We start from the raw sequence: 20,677 nt of genomic DNA, 5'->3' as shown, positions 1-20,677 counted from the left end.
GTTGGGAGAGAGGTCCTCATGGCCAGGTCAACAAAGGGCAGTGGGTGGAAGGAAGGAAGATGCTGATGGGAATGGATGGCCTGTGACATTCTCCGGCAAAGGGAAAACTGGCAGAGTGAAACTGTGGTTTAGCAAGAAAATCTGGCCCTCGGCACACGGCTGTTGGGGTATAGGGGAGAGGGGGGAGGAGAGAGAGGCAGCAGGGAAGGAGGCAACTTAGTGCCCGAGATCCACAGCCAGGCACCTGACTCCTGCCCACCTCTGACCTGACCCAGCCTTCCCAGCCGACGCTGGACCTGGGAGCCACCGCCCTCCATGCTCAGGGTTGACCAGGAATGCAGGAAGGCGGCCCTGTCCTCCCCGGAGGCTGGCACAGCAGCACTGCTGTCAGCTTCCCTGGCTATGGCTTCTAAGGAGCAGCTGATGCTGCCATCTGTTCCAACCAGCAAAGTTGGGCATCGGGAGGCAGAGGTGTGCAGTGCAAGGGCCTGGAACCCTGCTGCACTCCTGCCTCCAGGCTGGCCCTCTGGGGTCTCAAGACATCAGGGCCCAGGGAGCAGAGCAAAGTGTATTAAGACCTTGCTGTAGCCGGCGCTGGGCTCAGAGCTCTGTGTGTGCCAACTCAGCTAACCCTCCTCGCAACCCTATGAGGTGGGGGCTATTCATAGCTTTGTTTCTAGAAGGAGGAAACAGGCCCAGAGAAGCCAAGTTAGTTACTCAAGGTCATGCAACAGAAGCAGGGTTTGAACCCCAACTCCAGAACCTTAGCCTCAGGGAGCACCCCATCGACAACCCCCTCATTGTGAGAAAGGGGATGGGAAACAAGAAAGTTAGAAGACACGGGTTCCCGTTTCAGCCCCACCTGACCGCTCAGACCCTCTGTTTCCATCTGTGAAATGGGGATGAATATGTCCTGAGATTCTGCTGCTGATCATCAACATGAGGACAGGTGAAAAAGGGCTTCAGGAAGGGTCAGGTGTACACAAATGCTGGTTCTTCACTATGATAAGGAGCCTGGGGCCCAGAAAGAGGAAGGGGGCTTGTGTGCAGTGGTCCTCACTCCAGGGTCCTTCACAGGAGACCCTGGCCTTCTCCCCAGCCCCCTCGCTCACTGCCTTCCACCCTCCTCCATCTCCACTCCTGCTTCCAACTCACCTTTACTCCTGGCCTCCCGGGCACCAGCCTCCTCCCTTATCTCTTTCCTGGCTTTTGCTCAGGCTGTTTCTTCTGCCTCGCGCCCTCTTCCTTCTCTCTGCCTTGTCTGGCTTACTCCCAACTCACGTTCAGGTCTGGAAGCCTCTGCTGACCAGCAGGTCTGGATAGGGTACCCCCAGGTGTGCCTGCACATGAGCTCCCCACTCCTCACCTGTCTCCAGTTCAGCTGTGAGCTTTAGGTGTCAGGGGGAGAGGGGGCCTCCTATTCCCATTGAACCCCCAGCATCCAGCCCTATCTCACTCAGCACACTGGATGTTTGGGCATTGAGTGAATGCGTGAACGAATGAATGAAACCACACAAAAACTTAGTGGCTTGGTCCCTGGTGACTCAGTGGCAAAGAATCCACCTGCCAATGCAGTTGATGCGAGTTCAATCCCTGGGTCAGGAAGATCTCTTGGAGGAGGAAATGGCAACCCTCACTGGTATTCTTGCCTGGGAAACCCCACGGACAGAGAAGTCTGGCAGTCTATACAGTCCATGGAGTCGCAAAGAGTTGGACACGACTTAGTGACTAAAACCAAACAATAACCAAAACCAGAAGCTCGGCTTCCCTCCAGGGCAAGTGTGTAAATCCCCGAGCAGCCTCCTCCAGTACTCTTCCCCCTAGTCTCTCCAGAGCTGGATTCTTTCTGGGATAAGTCTGCGGCGGGAACCTTAGGGTGAGGAGACTCAGCTGGGCTCAAGTCACTGTCCTTCCACGTGTTACCTGTGTGGCCTTGAGCCTCGGTCAACTGGTGATTTATCAGTTCAGTTCAGTTCAGTCACTCAGTCATGTCTGACTCTTTGCGATCCCATGGACTGCAGAACGCCAGGCCTCCCTGTCCATCACCAGCTCCCGGAGTTTACTCAAACTCATGTCCATTGAGTCGGTGATGCCATCCAACCATCTCATCCTCTGTCGTCCCCTTCTTCTCCTGCCTTCAATCTTTCCCAGCATCAGGGTCTTTTCCACTGAGTCAGCTCTTCACATCAGGTGGTCAAAGTATTGGAGTTTCAGCTTCAGCCTCAGTCCTTCCAATGAATATTCAGGACTGATTTCCTTTAGGATGGACTGTTTGGATCTCCTTGCAGTCCAAGGGACTCTCAAGAGTCTTCTCCAACACCACAGTTCAAAAGCATCCTTCTTTGGCACTCAGCTTTCTTTATAGTCCAACTCTCACATCCATACATGAAAAAGCTGGAAAAACCATAGTTTTGACTAGACAGACCTTTGTTGGCAAAGTAATGTCTCTGCTTTCTAATATGCTGTCTAGGTTGGTCTTAACTTTTCTTCCAAGGAGCAAGCATCTCTTAACTTCATGGTTGCAGTCACCATCTGCAGTGATTTTAGAGCCCCAAAAGATAAAGTCTGTCACTGTTTCCACTGTTTCCCCGTCAATCAGCACCTCCCCTTCTCTTCCCAAGCCCTAAGGTAAGGGGCAGGGGCACGCCACACTGTTCCTGGTGCTTCCAGGCGTGTCACAGTGCTGAGCCTCGAGGAGTGAGGACCAACTACATCAGTGAGTTAGACCACATGACAAACCACACCAAAACCTAATAATGTAAACGGGGCCTTTATTTAGCTTGCACTTCCACAAGCTGGTAGTTTCGCCAGAGCTCAGCTAGGCGGTTGTTTTGGCCTCACTGAGGTTCTCTGGGTCTGTGGTCATCTGTGAGCTGGCTTTGCTGATCCTTGCCGAGCACTCTCACGGGTCTGAGGTCTCAGCCCAGACGGCTGGGCAGACGACCCTGACCCAGGAGGTCTCCCATCCTCCCGCAGGCTGCCCTGGGCTTTTTCTCTTGGCGGTGGCAGTGTTCTGAAAGAGGGTATGCACTGGGCCTCCAGAGTCCTCGCTGGGGAACTGGTGGACCACCGCTTTCATCATGTTTTATGGACCACAGTAAGTCACAAGGCCAGTTCAGAGCTCAGATTCACAGCAGGGGAAAACAGACTCTACGTCTTGATGGGAAAATCTGAGCATTAGGACAAGGAAGCCTGGCGTGCTGAACCCATGGGGTCACAAAGGGTCGGACATGACTGAGCAACTGAACCACCACAGACCGTGAGAGGTGAGGATACAGAGAGGTAAGAACAATGGTGGTCATTTTTTTTTAAACCAAAGAGCCTTCTCTTTTTTAAAAATTAATTTATCTGGCTTCCTTGGGTCTTAGTTGCGGCACATGGGCTTAATTACCCCGTGGCTTTTGGGATCTTAGTTCCCTGACCAGGGATCAAACCCACATCCTCCATTGGAAGGCAGAGTCTTAACCACTGGACCGCAGGGAAATCTCCAGTTGTGGTCATTTTTGCACTCTCCCCTACAAACTGGGCATCAGAATGATCAGAGTCCATCCTGACTGGCTCACTTTAATATTCATCAGAATTTATGCCTCATAACCAGGGGCTTCTAAATATGATCAGAAACCTTGGATACCCCTGATTCCCCCTCCCCTATTCTTTCTCCATCTCTTTGGCAAGTTCCTGGTCATGACATCCAGGTGGCAGCCGTGGGCATGGATGTTGCCAGGCTCTGTCTCCTGAGAGGTGAAAATGGCACCGATGTTTTGCTACCTTAGGGTTTTCAGAAGGCAGAACTCCAGCAAATGAGTAAAGGGTCCAGGTGCACCTCTCCGGGCCTTCGCATGTGCCCAAGACCTTGTTTTCCAGGATCCTTGCTTGGGTCCAGCTGGATCTGGGATGTGGGTCTGGTACCCAAGTCTGCCCAGCATCCCGATTTTGGGGTGGGGATGAAGGGAGAGTTTAAGGCAGATCCTGGGGCCTTTTCCCCTTTTGGACTCTTCTTGAGATGGGGGTAGGGGACATCTCTCTTCCTTGTCACTTTGTTTTATAGCTTCTTAGCACTCACTGTGGTTGGAACGTATCGTTTACTTATATTTATGGTCTGTCTCCCTCCGTCGAAGGCCCAGATTCTGTCTTTCGCACTGCTAATCTCCAGCCCTCTGATGCCAAGTGACAAAGGAGTACCCCGGGCCTGACCAGGGACCCTGTGGCCTCGCTAGCACTGGAGTTTGTGCTTGCCGCAGTGGGGCCGGCTGGAGAACTGCTTGAAGTTCTTCTCATAGGTGGGCAGGTTCTCTCTGAAGCAGTAGGCAGACTGCGTGTCACACTCGCAGGCCCGCAGCCCACAGAGGCAGCTGACACCAGGACCAAGGGCGCACTCACCTGCAGGGAGACGGGGGGTCACGGGGGGGCTTCCAGCCACCCTCAGGGTTTGGGGAGAACTGGGAGCTTGCTGCAAGGGGTCAAGGGTTGAAAACTGAAAGGAGAAAGGAACTGGGGGTCCTTCTCCTTCATCTCAAGCCCTTCCACCATCACAGCTGGACATTCCCCGAAGAGAAGCCTGGAAAAAAACAGGAGAGGGGGCAGGTGTGGGCTGCACGCGATGGGGGAGCACTGAGTTAGTGCCCCAGGCAGCTCCCAGGGCAAGGGCACAGAACCCATCTTCTCAGAACTCAACTCCTATTTCCAGCAGCTTACCTGGCATCTCACGTGGACATCACTAGCATCTCCAGTCAAGATGCCCCAAAGGAAGCTCTTGACATAAGTGCCCCTGCCCTACCCACTGATGTGGTCCTCCACCCATACTGTCAGCTTAAGAATTGGTACCACCTCCCACTCAAGCCAGAAAACCAGCAGCCAACCTTGACTCCTGCCCTCCTTTCACTTCCACATCCCATCCACCCAAGGTCCCGTGGGTGTCTCTACGTTTAAAATATTTCATGCTCTGGCCTCTTCTCTCCTCTTCTTGGCCATGACCCCAGTCCCTGTCATCACCAGCTCTTCCGCCCTAATGGAAGGAAATAAACAGGGACTGTCTTGACATGACTTAGGTTCACTCTCTTGGTGAAAGCACTGCTGCGGTTTCCTACTATTTGAACAAAGACATCCCAAATCCTTGCCACGGTCTCTGAAGCTGGCTTGCCATAATGGGGCCCCTGCCCACCTCTCCATCCCCCAGCCCTCCACTCTCACCTTCCCTCTGCTCCAGGAACACTGGCCTTTTTGGGTCACATGCTTTGGTTGGTCTTGTCCCAGGGCCTTTGCACCTACACTTGCTAGTTTCTTTGTCTGGAACACTTCTCTCCAGGATCTTCAAGTGGCTGGATGCATCTGACCTTTGGGCCTTGGTCAGATTTCCTCTCTTCAGGGAGGATCTCCCTGACCACTCCACCTAAACCTCTCCAGCCACTCTGCCTCACATCCCCGTCTGTTTGATACGCTGCACTTTTCACACCTCTCACTTTTCTTATTTGTTTACTGGCTGGTGTCTGTCCCTCCTTGACAAAAGTGTAAGCTGTGTGAGACTGAGGCTTTTTCTGTCTTGTCCCTCCCAGTGTCCCCAGGATGTAGAACAAATGCCGGCACATAGTATGTGCTCAACTAACACAGTCCTCCAGTAAATGAATGAAACGATGGGCCTTTGGGATTGAGTGTCGGCACTGTGGCCAAATGACCACTAGGTGGGGAACTTTATTTAGTGGTCAGAGTTGTCCGAGTGGGGTGTGTGTGTGTGTGTGTGTCTGTGTGTGTCTCTGTGTGTCTATGTGTGTTCAGTTCAGTCACTCAATCATGTCCGACTCTTTGTGACCCCATGGACTGCAGCACGCCAGGCCTCCCTGTCCATCACCAGCTCCCGGAGCTCACTCAAACTCACGTCCATTGCATCGGTGATGCCATCCAACCATCTCATCCTCTGTCGTCCCCTTCTCCTCCCACCTTCAATCTTTCCCAGCATCAGGGTCTTTTCCACTGAGTCAGTTCTTCGCATCAGGTGGCCAAAGGATTGAAGTTTCAGCTTCAGCATCAGTCCTTCCAATGAATATTCAGGACTGATTTCCTTTAGGATGGACGGGTTGGATCTCCTTGCAGTCCAAGGGATTCTCAAGAGTCTTCTCCAACACCACAGTTCCAAAGCATCCTTCTTTGGCGCTCAGCTTTCTTTATAGTCCAACTCTCACATCCATACATGACTATGATTCCCAATCTCTTTGGCACCAGAGACCAATTTTATGGAAGACAATTTTTCCACGGACTGGGGGTGGGGGAGGAAGGGATAGTTTCAGGATGATTCGAGGGCATTACACTTACTGTGCACTTTATTTCCATTGCTATTACATCAGCTCCCCCTCAGATCATTAGGCATTATTAGATCCTGGAGGTGGGGGATCCCTGGCATAGGCAGCCTCCTGCTAGATAACTCCATTCTCTTTTGAGGGCTAGGGGTGGGGAAGCGAGGCAGCCAGATCCCCTGATGTGTTGGCCTTGGGCAAGTTACTTTCAGTATCATTTATAAAACGGTGATAAAAACAATAGCGTCAAAAATAAACACTGCTGTCTACTTCAGGCATGGTGAGGATTTTCATTGTTGTTACAGATGGAGTGGTCTGGATATGCCCGAAACACAGAGGCCTCTATAGACCCTGTTATTATGACGATGCTGCACGTGTTGGGAGAAGGCCCCTCTGAAGCTGGGCCAGTGCTGGCTATAGTCCGTTTGTTTTCCCTCTGCCTCTCTGCAGGAAGCTGTCCTCCCCATCTCGCTGGAGCCTGGGCTTCTCAAGACATGTTGACACCCACCACGCACCTCTGAAAACATGCTGGGGATGGTTCGGTTCCTGCAGTTCCCGCTGCTCCTGGCACCTGGATCACCTTTGCGCTCGCATATGTTTGACAATCCTACAACACCCACGGGGCCCCAGCTCCCCTGGGGCTCCCCGAGAGCCCCGTCCCCTCCATGTGGGTCTCTCACCTCTGCTGCGCCCAGCTGCTCCCTGGATTCCCTTCCCAGGCAGCCGCCATGTAGGGGCCCCCGGGCCGTGTGGCTGCTGCCCTCAGTGGGGCTACTTGGGCGCAGGGCTCCAGCCCATCCGACCTCTCTTGCCTCCTGAGGGCCTAGTACCTCGAGCTGTCAATCACCCGGGTGCAGCCTCTCTGGAAAGCGGAAGGGAGTCATGTTTCCCACGCTGTCCTCTTTCTCCCCCTTCTCTCTCTGTCTCTCTCTCGATCTCCTTTTCTTTTCCGTCTCTTCTTTCTTTCATCTCATTTCACCAAGCCTCCCTCTTCCTTTCTCACCACTTCCCTTGCTTGCTTTGTCTTCTGGTCCTTTCCAAAGCGCGAAGCGTAATTCTCTCCTGATGATCAGCTCTGCGTCTAATGACCGGCCCGGTCCCCAGGCCTTGGGGACTGATACAGGGCGGCAGTCTATCGCTGTGGGCATCCCACAGCCATAGTAGGGTCAGGCCTGTCACTGGTTAGAAGAAGAGGCAGCCCTGGGCCAAGAAACGCCACGCCTGGAAGTCATCTTCTAACAACAAGCCCAAATCCAGATCCTGCATAGTTCAGTTTCTTGATGGGGAAACTGAGACATGAAGGACGGAACTGATAATGCTTTCGCATTCCATGAAACAGACTGAAAGACTTCCACCTGGGCTTCCCAGGCAGCACTAGTGGCAAAGAACCCGTCTGCCAATGCAGGAGACATCAGAGACCCAGGTTCCACCCCTGAGTTGGGAAGATGCCCTGGAGGAGGGCATGGCAGCCCACTCCAGTATTCTTGCCTGGAGAATCCCATGGACGGAGGAGCCTGGGGGGCTGCAGTCCACGGGTCACAAAGAGTTGGACACGACTGAGCGACTTAGCACGCACACAAGCACGCGCTTCCACCAATGAGATGGGAAGGTCTACGCTCGGCGTGGGCTAACCTAGACCGCCTGCCAGGCTGCACCTGTCTGCACCTCTGTCCTGGTCTCTAACCCCTCTCCTTGGGTGCCCTTGCTTTAAAGCTCAGCGCTCTAAATACCGCCTGAGCACTGCCCACTCCCCACTTCTCCCCACAGAGACTCCCCAGTTCTCCCCGCAGCCCTTTGAGCTCCAGACACTAATATGCGTGTGTTCACGTGACCCTCCCACCCCTGAGCATCTGATGTGAATCTCAAACCCAGCACGGCTCATCCAGGCTCTTGCTGTGACCGCAGAGTCTGTGCGCCTCTATGCACACAAGCTTGTCAACACACGGCTACCCACGGATGCTCAGACCAGCGATGTCAGAGTCAGCCTCCCTCGCCTTCCAGCCTCACACCGAATCCAACAGCAGGTTCTGTCAGTTCACCTCCAAGTACGCCCAGCGTCCGGCACTCCGCCCCAGCTACTGAGCCACATGACAGTCACTTATTCCCAGTGCTGCGGGAAGAGCCCACTGGTGGCTCCCCCTCTTTCTCCCCTTGCTCCCCAACTTCTCTGGGTAGGGGCCAGAGTCATCTTTCTAAATGAAAATTTGAGCTGATCACTTTCTGCTTGAAGGCTTCCCCCTGCAACTGAAGGAGCAGGGGGGCCCCTCACCCCACGGCCAGGCGTCGCCAGACTCGTTTCTCGTGGGACACCCACCCCCCACCCCCCACCGGCTAAATGCCACCTCCCTGGAGAGGCCTTCCGCAACACCTGAAGTAGCATCTGCCCCCCACTGACGTCCTCGTTCCTTAGCTTGTGGCCTTATTTTAGGGCTTTCACAGCGCTTGTTGCTGCCCAAGTGTATCTTTCTTTCTGAATATTTCATGGACTGTCTCCCTCCCTGCACACAAGCTCCTTCCGGTCACGGAGTTTGTCTTTTACTTGCAGATCTTCGGCGCCAAACACGTGGTAAGGGCTTCATCACCGCACGCTGCTGCCTCGCTGGCTGGACTAGACACAGCCCGCGGGGCAGTGAGCAGAGCCCCCATCCCAAGAAACGGGGAGTCAGGTTCTTGGTCCAGACCTGCTGCTTGCAAGCTCTGGCGTCTCAGGGAAGTCGTTTCTCTCTGAGTCTCTTCCCTAGGCTTTCAAAAGAGGGTACAGGTGCGTGTGTTGACTATTTCATGAATTTCTTCATTCATTTAATCATCAGATATTGAGTTTCTAACACATGCCTGGCCTTTGGCTAGGAAGCAGGGGGACAGGTCTGAGAGAGCGGACCCCGCTACTGCATGGCTTTGGGCATCCTTCTCTGTGGCTTTATGAGAGTGAGCACCCCCTCCCACCGGGGCTCCCCAGGGGGCTCAGCGGTGAAGAATCTGCCTGCAGTGCAGGAGACATGGGTTTGATCCCTGGGTCTGGAAGATCCCCTGGAGGAGGAAATGGCAACCCACTCCAGTATTGTCGCCTGGGAAATTCAAAGGACAGAGGAGCCTGGGGGTGCTGCAGTCCATGGGGTCACAAAAGAGTCAGACACGACTGAGCATGCATGCCCCCCCCCACGCCCCCAACAAGTGCTCCCCAATCTCCTGGAGCTCAAACTCCAGTTGAGGGGTGAGCTGACCCATAAGTAAACAAATAACTGCGCAAGATGACATGATGGCAGGTTGAGACAGATTCCAGGAAAGGAAAAGGGTGACGTGTCAGTGAGTGGAGGTGGTGTTGTGAGGAGTAAACTCAGCAAAGGAGAAAGATCTCTGCAAACTCCAAACTCCAGTGGTTACCTGCATCGCCCTCCGCCTTGGGCAGAGGGAAGAGTCACAGGCTCAGAGATGGAGGTGACAGAGGTGCCTCGGGCTGGAACTCTGGCTCTGCCGCCCACGGCCGAGCCCCTCTCTGCCCAACAGATGTGGGCATGCGTGGGTGGAGGGGGCATCATGAGCAGCAGATCTTAAAATCCCTTGCGAATGCCAAGTGCTTATGCAAGCCCGCTCAGCAGAGGGCTAACAACCTGCCCGGTCGCCTGAGGGCAGCTGTCACCACTCGGCAAGTTGGCCCCAGGGCTTGGGTTCCAGGCCTTTCTCTGTACTGCTCGCCCACTGACATTTCGAGACATGGACAGACCAAGCTGTTTTTCTCCTTTCCCTTCCCTGCTCACACCAACCACATCCTGGAGCAGCTGCTGGTTGCTAGGCAACCCGGAACTAGGCTTGGGTGCCAGGTTTCAGATGGGAGGCCTGGGCCATGATTAACCCTTGCAGGGCAGTTCTTTGAACTGCAGTGTAACTGGGGATTGGGGGGGGGGGCGGGGGAGAGCTTTTATCCTATAAGGGGTTGATGACATTAGCTCAAGGGGAGGCCAATGCAGAGGAGACACTTCCAAGAAATCTCTCAACAGTAATAAAGAAAATCCCAGTGCTTTCCCACGAAGTAAAGGGAAAAAGGAAACTAGGATTAAAAAAACAAAAAGAAAAAATCTCAACTCCTAAAAGGAAAGGTATTAATTATGCACCTGCTCTGGGTCAGACCTCTGAGTTGGGGAGGGCTCAGTCTTTGGCAACCCCATGGATGGTAGCCCACCAGGCTCCTCTGCCCATAGAATTTTCCAGGCAAGAATATTGGAGCGGGTTGCCATTCTCTACTCCAGGGGATCTTCCTGACCCAGGGAGGGAAGTCTCTTACATCTCCTGCATTGGCAGGTGCGTGCTTTCCCACTGGTGCCATCTGGGAGGTCCCTGCGTTGGGTTACTTCAGTCAATTCTTTAGCGATCTTAGGAAGTACTGATTCATACTTTATAGAGGAGGAGACTAAGGCCCAGGGTGGTCGTGCAATTAATCCAGCTGGAAAAGGTGAAGCTGGGATTCAGGCCCGGCTCTGCCTGACTCCAAAGCATTTGCTGTCTCTGGGCCTCTTAGCGAGGTGCATGGAGCTGGGACAGGAAGATGTGGGGCACTGCAGGGGGGCAAGCTCCTTCAGCTTTCCTTTGCCCCCTGGGCCAGGGCCGAACATTCTGACAGGCGTGCTGTAGATAACAAGACTTGCATCTTGCACCAGAAAGTCTCAAGACATGTGAGATTTAGTTTACCTGTTGCTTGGGTCAGCCCTTCCCCGTCTCTGGGCCTCAGGCTCCCCATCACTGCAATGAGGGGTTGGTCGGGCTGGTCTCCAACAGCACTTTCAGCAGGGCCCAGGGCTGCCTTACTCTGTGCCCCTGCCCCCGGCATAGCGCCAGCCCTGGATGGGTACCCAGTGGGTACTCAGTTGATAGTGGGCAAGGGAATGAATGTGGGTGGGGCTCATTCGGGATCTCAGCACACAGCGGCAGCAGGAGCCAGGTCACCCGGCTCCCAGCTCTGTTCCTGGAAACAGGGACTTGGCAAGCTGAAGCTCCAACACTTTGGCCCCTTGATGCAAAGAGCCAACTCACTGGAAAAGACCCTGATGCTGGGAAAGATTGAAGGCGGGAGGAGAAGGGGACGACAGAGGATGAGATGGTTGGATGGCATCACCACCACAATGGACATGAGTTTGAGCAAGCTCCACGAGATGGTGAAGGACAGGGAAGCCTGGCGTGCTGCAGTCCGTGGGGTCACAAAGAGTCGGACATGACTGAGCAACTGAACGAAGGTGGGGGTGGGAACAACAGGGGACCAGCCTGGTCCTCACTGGTTAGGTCGGCTGCAGAGGGGATGGTGGTGCCCTGGTGAGGATGGGTAAAAGTCCCTCCTCGATAACTCTCTTAGACAGGTGCTGGACTCCAGGATCCCTCGTCAAGCTTCAAGAGCAACTGGCCACTGCAGGCCAGCATCTGTGGAAAGCACAGCCCAGGCCATGAATATTCCAGCGCCAAGGCCCTGCCTGCACCTCACACCACCACCGAGCATGATGCGCCAAGCAGGCAACACTTCCTGTGCCACCAGCCTCTGCTCTCAGGTCACCTTCCTCCATCTCCTGGGGTCTCTGGCTGTGGCTCCCGTCCCCACGGCGGAAGGTGAAGAGGGTTGATAAAGAAGCTGCTGCAGGTGCAGAGGACCCAGGCCCACCCACAGGAGCAGAGGGTTTGGTCTGGGGCGTGGGACCACAGTGCAGGAAGGTCCTTGGCACCTACTGAAAACCTGCTTCCCCCTTCAGAGCTCTAGTCCCTGTGCTCTCCGGGGGCCTCAGGGGAGAGAGCTCTTAGAGCGTATCTTCTCTCCGACCACCCTAAGGTGACAACTGACATGACAGATGTCAAGATCGAGACGAAAGGAGATGAGAGGAAGCCGCGCGAAGGCAAGACCACCAGCCAGACCGAGAGGAGTCGGGAAGCTTTTCCATGTGCCGCTCCCCCACCAAGCGACAGCCGGGCTTGACCCCTTCCCCACCCCCCACGCCCTTCAACACGTGGGGTCTGGAGGGATGAGAAACTCGGTCCCGCCACTTGCGGAAGCAAGCCATCCCCTGAGCTCACCCTCCTCCAGTCCCCCGCGCCCCCATCCACCAGCCCGTGGTCCCGCCCCGCGTCCTGGACATGGCCGTCGGGGCCTCACAGTGGAGACACTTTGCTTTGGGCTGGAGGGTGGTCAGGAAGTCTTCTTGCGCGTCCCCATCGACAGTACGCTCAAGGACGGGAGAGCGGAAAAGCAGGCTCCGCTGAAGCTGGGCCTCCCACCCGCAGGGGTCTGGGCCAGGTTCTGGCTCCCGGCACCGGAACCAGGCAGACCATGCCAACCTGACTCAGTGCATCCTGAGCCTGAGCCCTAGGTGGGGGTGGGGGTGCTGGGAGATGAAGGCAAGGGAGGTGGTGGTCTCCCCGCCTCGGGAGGGGACTGGTGGTCTCCACGACACACTCGCAGCTCTGAACAAACACGCAAGGGAGCACAGTGGTTCCCGCGACTCCACAAGGCCGAGCGGAAGGTGAGTCACACACTCGAAGGGGCGTTCAGACCCCCTGCCCTGCTGAACTGAACGGCGTTTGAGACAAGCCTGTGGTCGCTGCCCGCAAATGAGCTTGCGCTTTAGATCCAGCCTGCCCTACCCACCACCCAGCCGCCCTGGATCACGCTCTGAGAGATCGGAGGCCGCTCCCCACGTGCTGGACATTCAGTGCTGGCCCACCCTGTCCTTTGTCCTCCTCCCTGAACGGCCTCGATGACAGATGGGCTCCCTACCCTGCCCCCTCTTTCACTCTGGTGTCCCCCACAGCACCTACCCCAGGGCTTGGCACGCAACCCCCTTCACAAATATTTGTTCAACTGAAAGAGCTGCTTTGTTAACCCACAACAGACATCAGGAAGAAGCTTCTCAATAGCAACAGCTGCCAAGCGAAGCCGCAAGATTCACTGTAATCTTTGGTCAACAACTACTTATCGAGCCCAGGAGAGACCCTGGGTGGGCGGCTGTGCGCCGAAACCCACAGTCCAGGGGAGGGAGCTGGGGGCACAGCTGTCAGCAGGGAGCGGGGCGGGGGGGCGGGGGGGAGCAGGGACGGGGGAGGGGGCACGCCCGGGGGGGGACCAGGGCTGGGCTCTCAGGAAGCTCGGATGCTCGGAATTGCCACTCTCCATCCCAAAGCACTTGGGGGAGAAAATCTCCTTTTCCCAAAGTTCTCCAGGTCCATGAGGCTGAACTTTAAAGAAAGGCCCAGGTTCAAGGACATTCTCTGCAGAGAGGACTACTCACAGACCACGGTCCCGTTGACCACGTGGAACTGGTAGCCGTTCAGCACAGGCTGGCAGCCAAGCTGTTTCACCCTCTCGTAGCAGCAGTCGTGGGCCAGGCAGCACCTGCGGGCCAGACAGTGGGAGATGGGGGCTCTCCTGAGGACGGCCCTGGGAGAAGGCTGGAGAGGACTCACCCGCCTCCTTCCCAGATGACAAGGTGTGGAAGGCAGGGAGTTGACTTCCTGATGGTGTTGAAAGTCATACAAAGAGCCCTTCTCCACCTACTGCTCATGAGCTCCTCATAGCGACCCTAAGAGGTGCAGTCCTTGTCCTCATTCCGCGGGGGAGAAAACGAGGTTCAGAGGTGAATTTCCCCCAAATCTAGGCTCCCGTGACATAGTCATTCATGTAATGACTTGACATTGCTGTTCAGTTGCTACGTCATGTCCGACTTTTTGCGACCCCCTGGACTGCACCACGCCAGGCTTCCCTGTCCTTCACCATCTCCTGGAGTTTGCCCATGTTCATGTCCATAGAGTCAGTGATGCCATCCACCCATCTCATCCTCTGCCGCTCTCTTCTCCTTTCGCCTTCAGTTAATGACTGACCACCAGCTATGTGCCCAGCCCTCGGAGAGGCTCTGAGCAGACAAAGGTCAGCACATCAGACATAATCCTTTGGTCTTTGCTCTGTTGAGGCTCAGAGCCAGTGAGATGGCAACGGGATAGACGGAGCGGGGACAACGCTGGAGGAGAGAAAACAGCTGGGGATGTCCTTGGTCCACCTCCCCAGCCAAGTCAGAGCGGCAGGAGTGCAGAGACCCGGGACTGGACGCTCGGGCTTCCTCCATCACCATCTGCATCCACACGTGGGCTCTTGGCTGAACAGTGCTGGAATTCTCATCAGCCTTAGGACTCGGAAGGGAAGGCACAGGGCATTAAAGGGCTTGGACTTTGAAACAAGAAAGCTCTGGTGCAAATCCTGACTCTGCCCCTCAGGGGGCTGCAGGTCTTTGGGTTCTGTGGCTTTGTTCAGCGGGCCCCTCACCATTGTCCCCTGTAAGATGGAGATGATGGCCTGGCCCCAACCATGCACTAGGAGGAGTAAACCAGGCCCTGCGTGCAAAGCACCAGTCCCAAAGTGCTGGGCCCCCTCCAGGGCTCTGGGGTCTTCCCGGCTGCAACAATCTGTGGTCTCAAGAGCCCAACCCAGAGGACCTGAGCTCCGGGGGTGATATTCAGGCCCTGCTGCGGGGCTATATTCATCCACACTATGGTGAAAGTGGCCAGGAACATTTTGCTTTTTATTTCTTCAAATAAAAAGATACGCAGACTGTCCTGTTTCCTACTTCCCTGTTCCCTCCCAAGATAACACCAACCTCCACCTTTTCTGGGAACTCACACCCCCTCCCCCACCCTGAGAAGCAGGCCTGGCAGCCAGGTCTGCGCCACATGTCCTCACCCAGATGGACAACTTCTCCAAACTGGGCCACTCGGATTCTCTCTCCTTCCTGCAAAATTAGGAATTAGGATGGGAGACAGCAGGTCAGTCCTGCTGCACTGATAATCCTAAAACGTGAGGGCCCAAGAAAAGACGGCATTTGCCAGGAGGACTGGGAGCTGGGCATTTTTCTAGAGCTCTGGGCAGGGCTGACCACATGATCTGCAAAGCCTGGTGCAAGATGAAAACGAGGGGGCCCCTTATTCAAACACGGCCCAGCATTTCAAGATGGCGACAGCAGGGCAAGGAGCCCCCTGCGGCCCCCAGACCGCGGGGGTCCAGCTCCAGCCCCGGGCTTCTCAAGACCTCCCTCCCGCTCCCACTCAGCTTTGTCCTTTTGCTCAGGCTCACCCGGATTGGTTTGGTCCTTGCAGTTTGCAAGTCCGAACATCCTCTTTCTCTTCAAGAAACGATTTGGATGCGAATCAAAGCACAGAAAGCCTCAGAGCCTCGGCACCCACCTGTCAGTGTTATCCACGGGGGTCCCCCTGCCCCCAAGCCCGCAGTAGCAGCCGTATCCGTAATATGAGAAGAAGGCGCTCCGCCCTGTGATGTGTTTCACCATCCTTTGAAACTGCCAGAAGCTGCTGAGCGCGGGGGCCATCACTGCCGAGGAGCAAATAAGGAAGAAGGGAAGAAGTGATGAGAAAGACTGCTTTCACATCCCCTAGCCGGAGCCCCCTAAACGTGGTGACTGGACAGCAGCCCCTTTAATGCGGACGGGAGAGGGTCAGTCGACCGCATCACACAGCTAGTTCCTTGCTAGCCCAGGAGGAGAACCCAGTTTCCAGGACATTCAGGACAATGCTGTCAACTACAGTCTTCTGCCCACAGTAATAGACCACCATCCTGTGCAGAAACACCCTCACGTCTGATGTTAATCATTAACAAGAAAGGTTCAAAGCCAGAAATGCCAGTCCCTGCAAAAATCGCCAGGGCTTTTACAATCTCACAGGAGAAACAAAATACTTATGAGGCAGAAAAAGCTGTCCTCAATTCATTTTTTTAATGGCAAATACAGGTGGCACAGTGGTAAAGAATCCCCCTGCCAATGCAGGAGATGCAAGAGATGCAGGTTCGATCCCCGGGTGGAGAAGATACCCTGAAGTAGGAAATGACAACCCACTGCAGTATTCTTGCCCGGAAAATTCCATGGGCAGAAGAGCCTGGTGGCCCACAGTCCATGGGATCACAAAGAGTCAGACATGAATGAGCATACACACACACATACACACACACACACACACACACACAAGAACTTAGCAATTTTTACTTCTACAAAGTGCTTAGGAAAGTGAGGGGAAATATATATATATATATACACACATACAGAGAGAGGAATGTTTGCTGCAGCATTATCTGTGATATCAAAAAATTGGAGACTACCCACATGCCTACTGACAGGGAGATAATAACTAAATGATATCTTGAAAACATACTACTTTTAATAGCAATATCACTAGGCAGTGGGACTGAAGAAGTAGGTGGAGAAAAAAACAGGCAACATTTATCTTAAATACTTTTATGCTGTCTGATATATATATTTTTTACAACAAGTCTGTATTACTTTTCTATTGAAATCTTGGCAACATATGTATGTGAAGGCCTGAGTGTATGTCAGTCACTCAGTCATGTTGACACTCTCTGTGACCCCATGGACTATAGCCCGCCAGGCTCCTCTGTCCATGGAATTCTCGAGGCAAGAATACTGGAGTGGGTTGCCATTTCCTCCTCCAGGAGATCTTCCAGACCCAGCGATCAAACCAATGTCTCCTGCTCCAGGGGATCTTCCAGACTCAGGGATCAAAGCTTCGTCTCTTTCATTTCCTGCATTGGCAGGTGGATTCTTCACCCCTGCACCACCTGGGAAGCCCAGGTAAAAGCCTGAAAGGATGTATATCAAATTCTGAAGACTGTTTACATCGAAATGGATGAGGGTCTGTGGAAGATGAGAAGGGGTTTTATCTTGTTACTCTAGATGAATGTATTTTACTTTTTAATTACAAGTGGATCTTAGTTTTACAATAAAAATAAAATAAAAACATGGAGAAGAAAACCCAAAATGGGAGGTTTAGAGAGATTTTCCCAGGAGCCTTCCCATCTCATTCTGTGACTTTGGATGCCTTGTGGTCCCAAACACTGTGGAGGGGGCCTAAGCCTGGGGGTGGTCTCTGCTGCCGGAGCAGCGCCTGGAGAGAGGGTAGGGCCGTACTGAGACACCACTCTCGGGGTACACGGAGCAGGGGGTGCGCAGCAGTGGTCCTTCCTGCACCTGAGTCCCCGGCTTCTAACATCGTGATCTTGAAAACTGTGCATTCCACCACTGACTAAGTCAATCGGGGACCACATTTTTGACATTTTGACTTAGGAACCCAGAAGTGATTGCTTCACGGCTGAAACAGATAGAAAAATGGATTTGGGCAAATCTCCACTGGCTCAGAGGGTAAAGCATCTGTGTGCAATGCGGGAGACCTGGGTTCAATCCTTGGGTCGGGAAGATCCCCTGGAGAAGGAAATAGCAACCCACTCCAGTACTCTTGCCTAGAAAATCCCATGGAAGGAGGAGCCTGCTAGGCTACAGTCCATGGGGTCGCAAAGAGTCGGACACGACTGAGCGACTCCACTTTCACTTTCAGCACTCATTTAATCAAAGCAACAAGTCGAGAGTTTTCCAGCAAACCCAACACTGTTTCCCAGTAGGTTCTCTTTCACTTTGCAGAGATATGTAATCTGATCTCCTGGAAGCAATGACTTATAATTACCAATTATTCCACAGGTCACCATAAGAATGCCTTTCTGAGGAGAATTAATCATTCAGCGGAAGTGACAAATAGATTTAAGGGACTAGATCTGATAGACAGAGTGCCTGAGGAACTATGGACAGAGGTTCGTGACATTGTATAGGAGACAGGGGTCAAGACCATCCTCATGGAAAAGAAATGCAAAAAAGCAAAACGGCTGTCTGAGGAGGCCTTACAAATAGCTGTGAAAAGAAGAGAAGTGAAAAGCAAAGGAGAAAAGGAAAGATATTCCCATCTGAATGCAGAGTTCCAAAGAATAGCAAGGAGAGATAAGAAAGCCTTCCTCAGCGATCAATGCAAAGAAATAGAGGAAAACAACAGAATGGGAAAGACTAGAGATCTCTTCAAGAAAATTAGAGATACCAAGGGAACATTTCATGCAAAGATGGGCTCAATAAAGAACAGAAATGGTACGGACCTAACAGAAGCAGAAGATATTAAGAAGAGGTGGCAAGAATACACAGAAAAACTGTACAAAAAAGATCTTCACGACCCAGATAATCACAATGATGTGATCACTCACCTAGAGCCAGACATCCTGGAATGTGAAGTCAAGTGGGCCTTAGAAAGCATCACTACGAACAAAGCTAGTGGAGGTGATGGAATTCCAGTTGAGCTATTTCAAATCCTGAAAGATGATGCTGTGAAAGTGCTGCACTCGATATGCCAGCAAATCTGGAAAACTCAGCAGTGGCCACAGAACTGGAAAAGGTCAGTTTTCATTCCAATCCCAAAGAAAGGCAATGCCAAAGAATGCTCAAACTACCGCACAATTGCACTCATCTCACATGCTAGTAAAGTAATGCTCAAAATTCTCCAAGCCAGGCTTCAGCAATACGTGAACCGTGAACTTCCAGATGTTCAAGCTGGTTTTAGAAAAGGCAGAGGATCCAGAGATCAAATTGCCAACATCTGCTGGATCATCAAAAAAGCAAGAGAGTTCCAAAAAAACATCTATTTCTGCTTTATTGACTATGCCAAAGCCTTTGACTGTGTGGATCACAATAAACTGTGGAAAATTCTGGAAGAGATGAGAATACCAGACCATCTGACCTGTCTCTTGAGAAACCTGTATGCAGGTCAGGAAGCAACAGTTAGAACTGGACATGGAACAACAGACTGGTTCCAAATAGGAAAAGGAGTACGTCAAGGCTGTATATTGTCACTCTGCTTATTTAACTTATATGCAGAGTACATCATGAGAAACGCTGGACTAGAAGAAACACAAGCTGGCATCAAGATTGCCGGGCGAAATATCAATAACCTCAGATATACAGATGACACCATCCTTATGGCAGAAAGTGAAGAAGAACTAAAGAGCCTCTTGATGAAAGTGAAAGAGGAGAGTGAAAAAGTTGGCTTAAAGCTCAACATTCAGAAAACTAAGATCATGGCATCTGGTCCCATCACTTCATGGGAAATAGATGGGGAAACAGTGGAAACAGTGTCAGACTTCATTTTTGGGGGCTCCAAAATCATTGCTGATGGTGACTGCAGCCATGAAATTAAAAGACGCTTACTCCTTGGAAGGAAGGTTATGACCAACCTAGATAGCATATTTAAAAGCAGAGACATTACTTTGCCAACAAAGGTCCGTCTAGTCAAGGCTATGGTTTTTCCAGTGGTCATGCATGGATGTGAGAGTTGGAGTATAAAGAAAGCTGAGCACCGAAGAATTGGTGCTTTTGAACTGTGGTGTTGGAGAAGACTCTTGAGAGTCCCTTGGACTGCAAGGAGATCCAACCAGTCCATCCTAAGGGAAATCAGTACTGAATCTGAATATTCATTGGAAGGACTGATGCTAAAGCTGAAACTCCAATACTTTGGCCACCTGATGTGAAGAGCTGACTCATTGGAAAAGACCCTGATGCTGGGAAAGATTGAAGGCAGGAGAAGGGGGTGACAGAGGATGAGATGGTTGGATGGCATCACCGACTCGATGGACATGGGTTTAGGTAAACTCCGGGAGTTGGTGATGGACAGGGAGGCCTGGCGTGCTGAGATTCACGGGGTCACAAAGAGTCGGACATGACTGAGCGACTGAACTGAACTGAACTGAAACTAGATATGTGTCCACATTTTTGTTCTGGAATCCATGTGACTTTAAATGAAGGCAACTTGAGATGTAGAAAACAAACTAGGGTTACCAAGGGGGAAAGAGGAGGGCGATAAATTGGGAGGCTGGGACTGACACATACACACGACCGCATATAAAACAGATAACTAACAAGAACCTACCGTACAGCACAGGGAGCTCTACTCAATGCTCTGTAATGACCTATATGGGAAATGAATCTATGAAAGAGGGGACATATGCACATATGTACAACTGTGCTATACAGGGAAAACTAACACAACATTGTAAATCAACTATACGCCAATAAAAATTAATTTAAAAATAAGTAAATAAAGGCAACTAGCATCCAAAGACTCCTGAAAGGTATGTGTGTGGTAAAGCAGTGATCAGATGCCCTCTTTCTTAACAAATGGTTAGCAACCTTTGATTTTTCAGTTGTTCTCAGAGGTCCCAGCACTGGGGTGAATGGTTTTTGCAGAAGAAGCAGAAGCAGGAGGACTTCGGTGGGGGCCCACTTCACTCCGGATTCCCCTTCGAGCGACGCTTGCTTCCGCTCACCTGACGCCACCTGAGGAGGGGTCGCCCCAGCCACAGACACGGACAGGAGGTAACACCGTGGAGCTCGTGCCGCTGTGACTACTTACAGCAGGAGGCAAAGACCACGAGAACCCCGAAGACCTTCATTCCCAAGGAGCTCAGGCGGTCCGAGGCGCCGCAATCACAGCTTCCTCTGTTTCCGAGGGCTCTGCCAGCTGAAGTCCTGTTTGGGGAG

At 52.7% G+C, this 20,677-nt stretch overlaps 1 protein-coding gene across 1 annotated transcript in view; it reads right to left on the bottom strand.

The window, feature by feature from the left end:
- Positions 1-2,754: 2,754 nt before the first annotated feature.
- The window catches only part of PLA2G2C (phospholipase A2 group IIC), a 28,570-nt gene continuing 10,647 nt past the window's right edge, over positions 2,755-20,677 (bottom strand). The window contains exons 2-5 of the mRNA XM_081574891.1: positions 20,550-20,665; positions 15,489-15,633; positions 13,547-13,650; positions 2,755-4,380 (exon numbers count right to left, since the gene is read on the bottom strand). Coding sequence (XP_081431017.1) covers positions 4,214-4,380; positions 13,547-13,650; positions 15,489-15,633; positions 20,550-20,589 — 456 coding nt within the window. The 5' untranslated portion in view covers positions 20,590-20,665 and the 3' untranslated portion in view covers positions 2,755-4,213. The remainder of the gene's footprint in view (positions 4,381-13,546; positions 13,651-15,488; positions 15,634-20,549; positions 20,666-20,677) is intronic.

The sequence above is a fragment of the Giraffa tippelskirchi genome, chromosome 3 (assembly GCF_054371585.1).
Source record: "Giraffa tippelskirchi isolate mGirTip1 chromosome 3, T2T-mGirTip1v1.2.pri, whole genome shotgun sequence".
Classification (NCBI taxonomy): domain Eukaryota; kingdom Metazoa; phylum Chordata; class Mammalia; order Artiodactyla; family Giraffidae; genus Giraffa; species Giraffa tippelskirchi.
The sequence above is the reverse complement of the archived record's forward strand: the minus strand, read 5'-3'. Positions and strand labels throughout refer to the sequence as shown.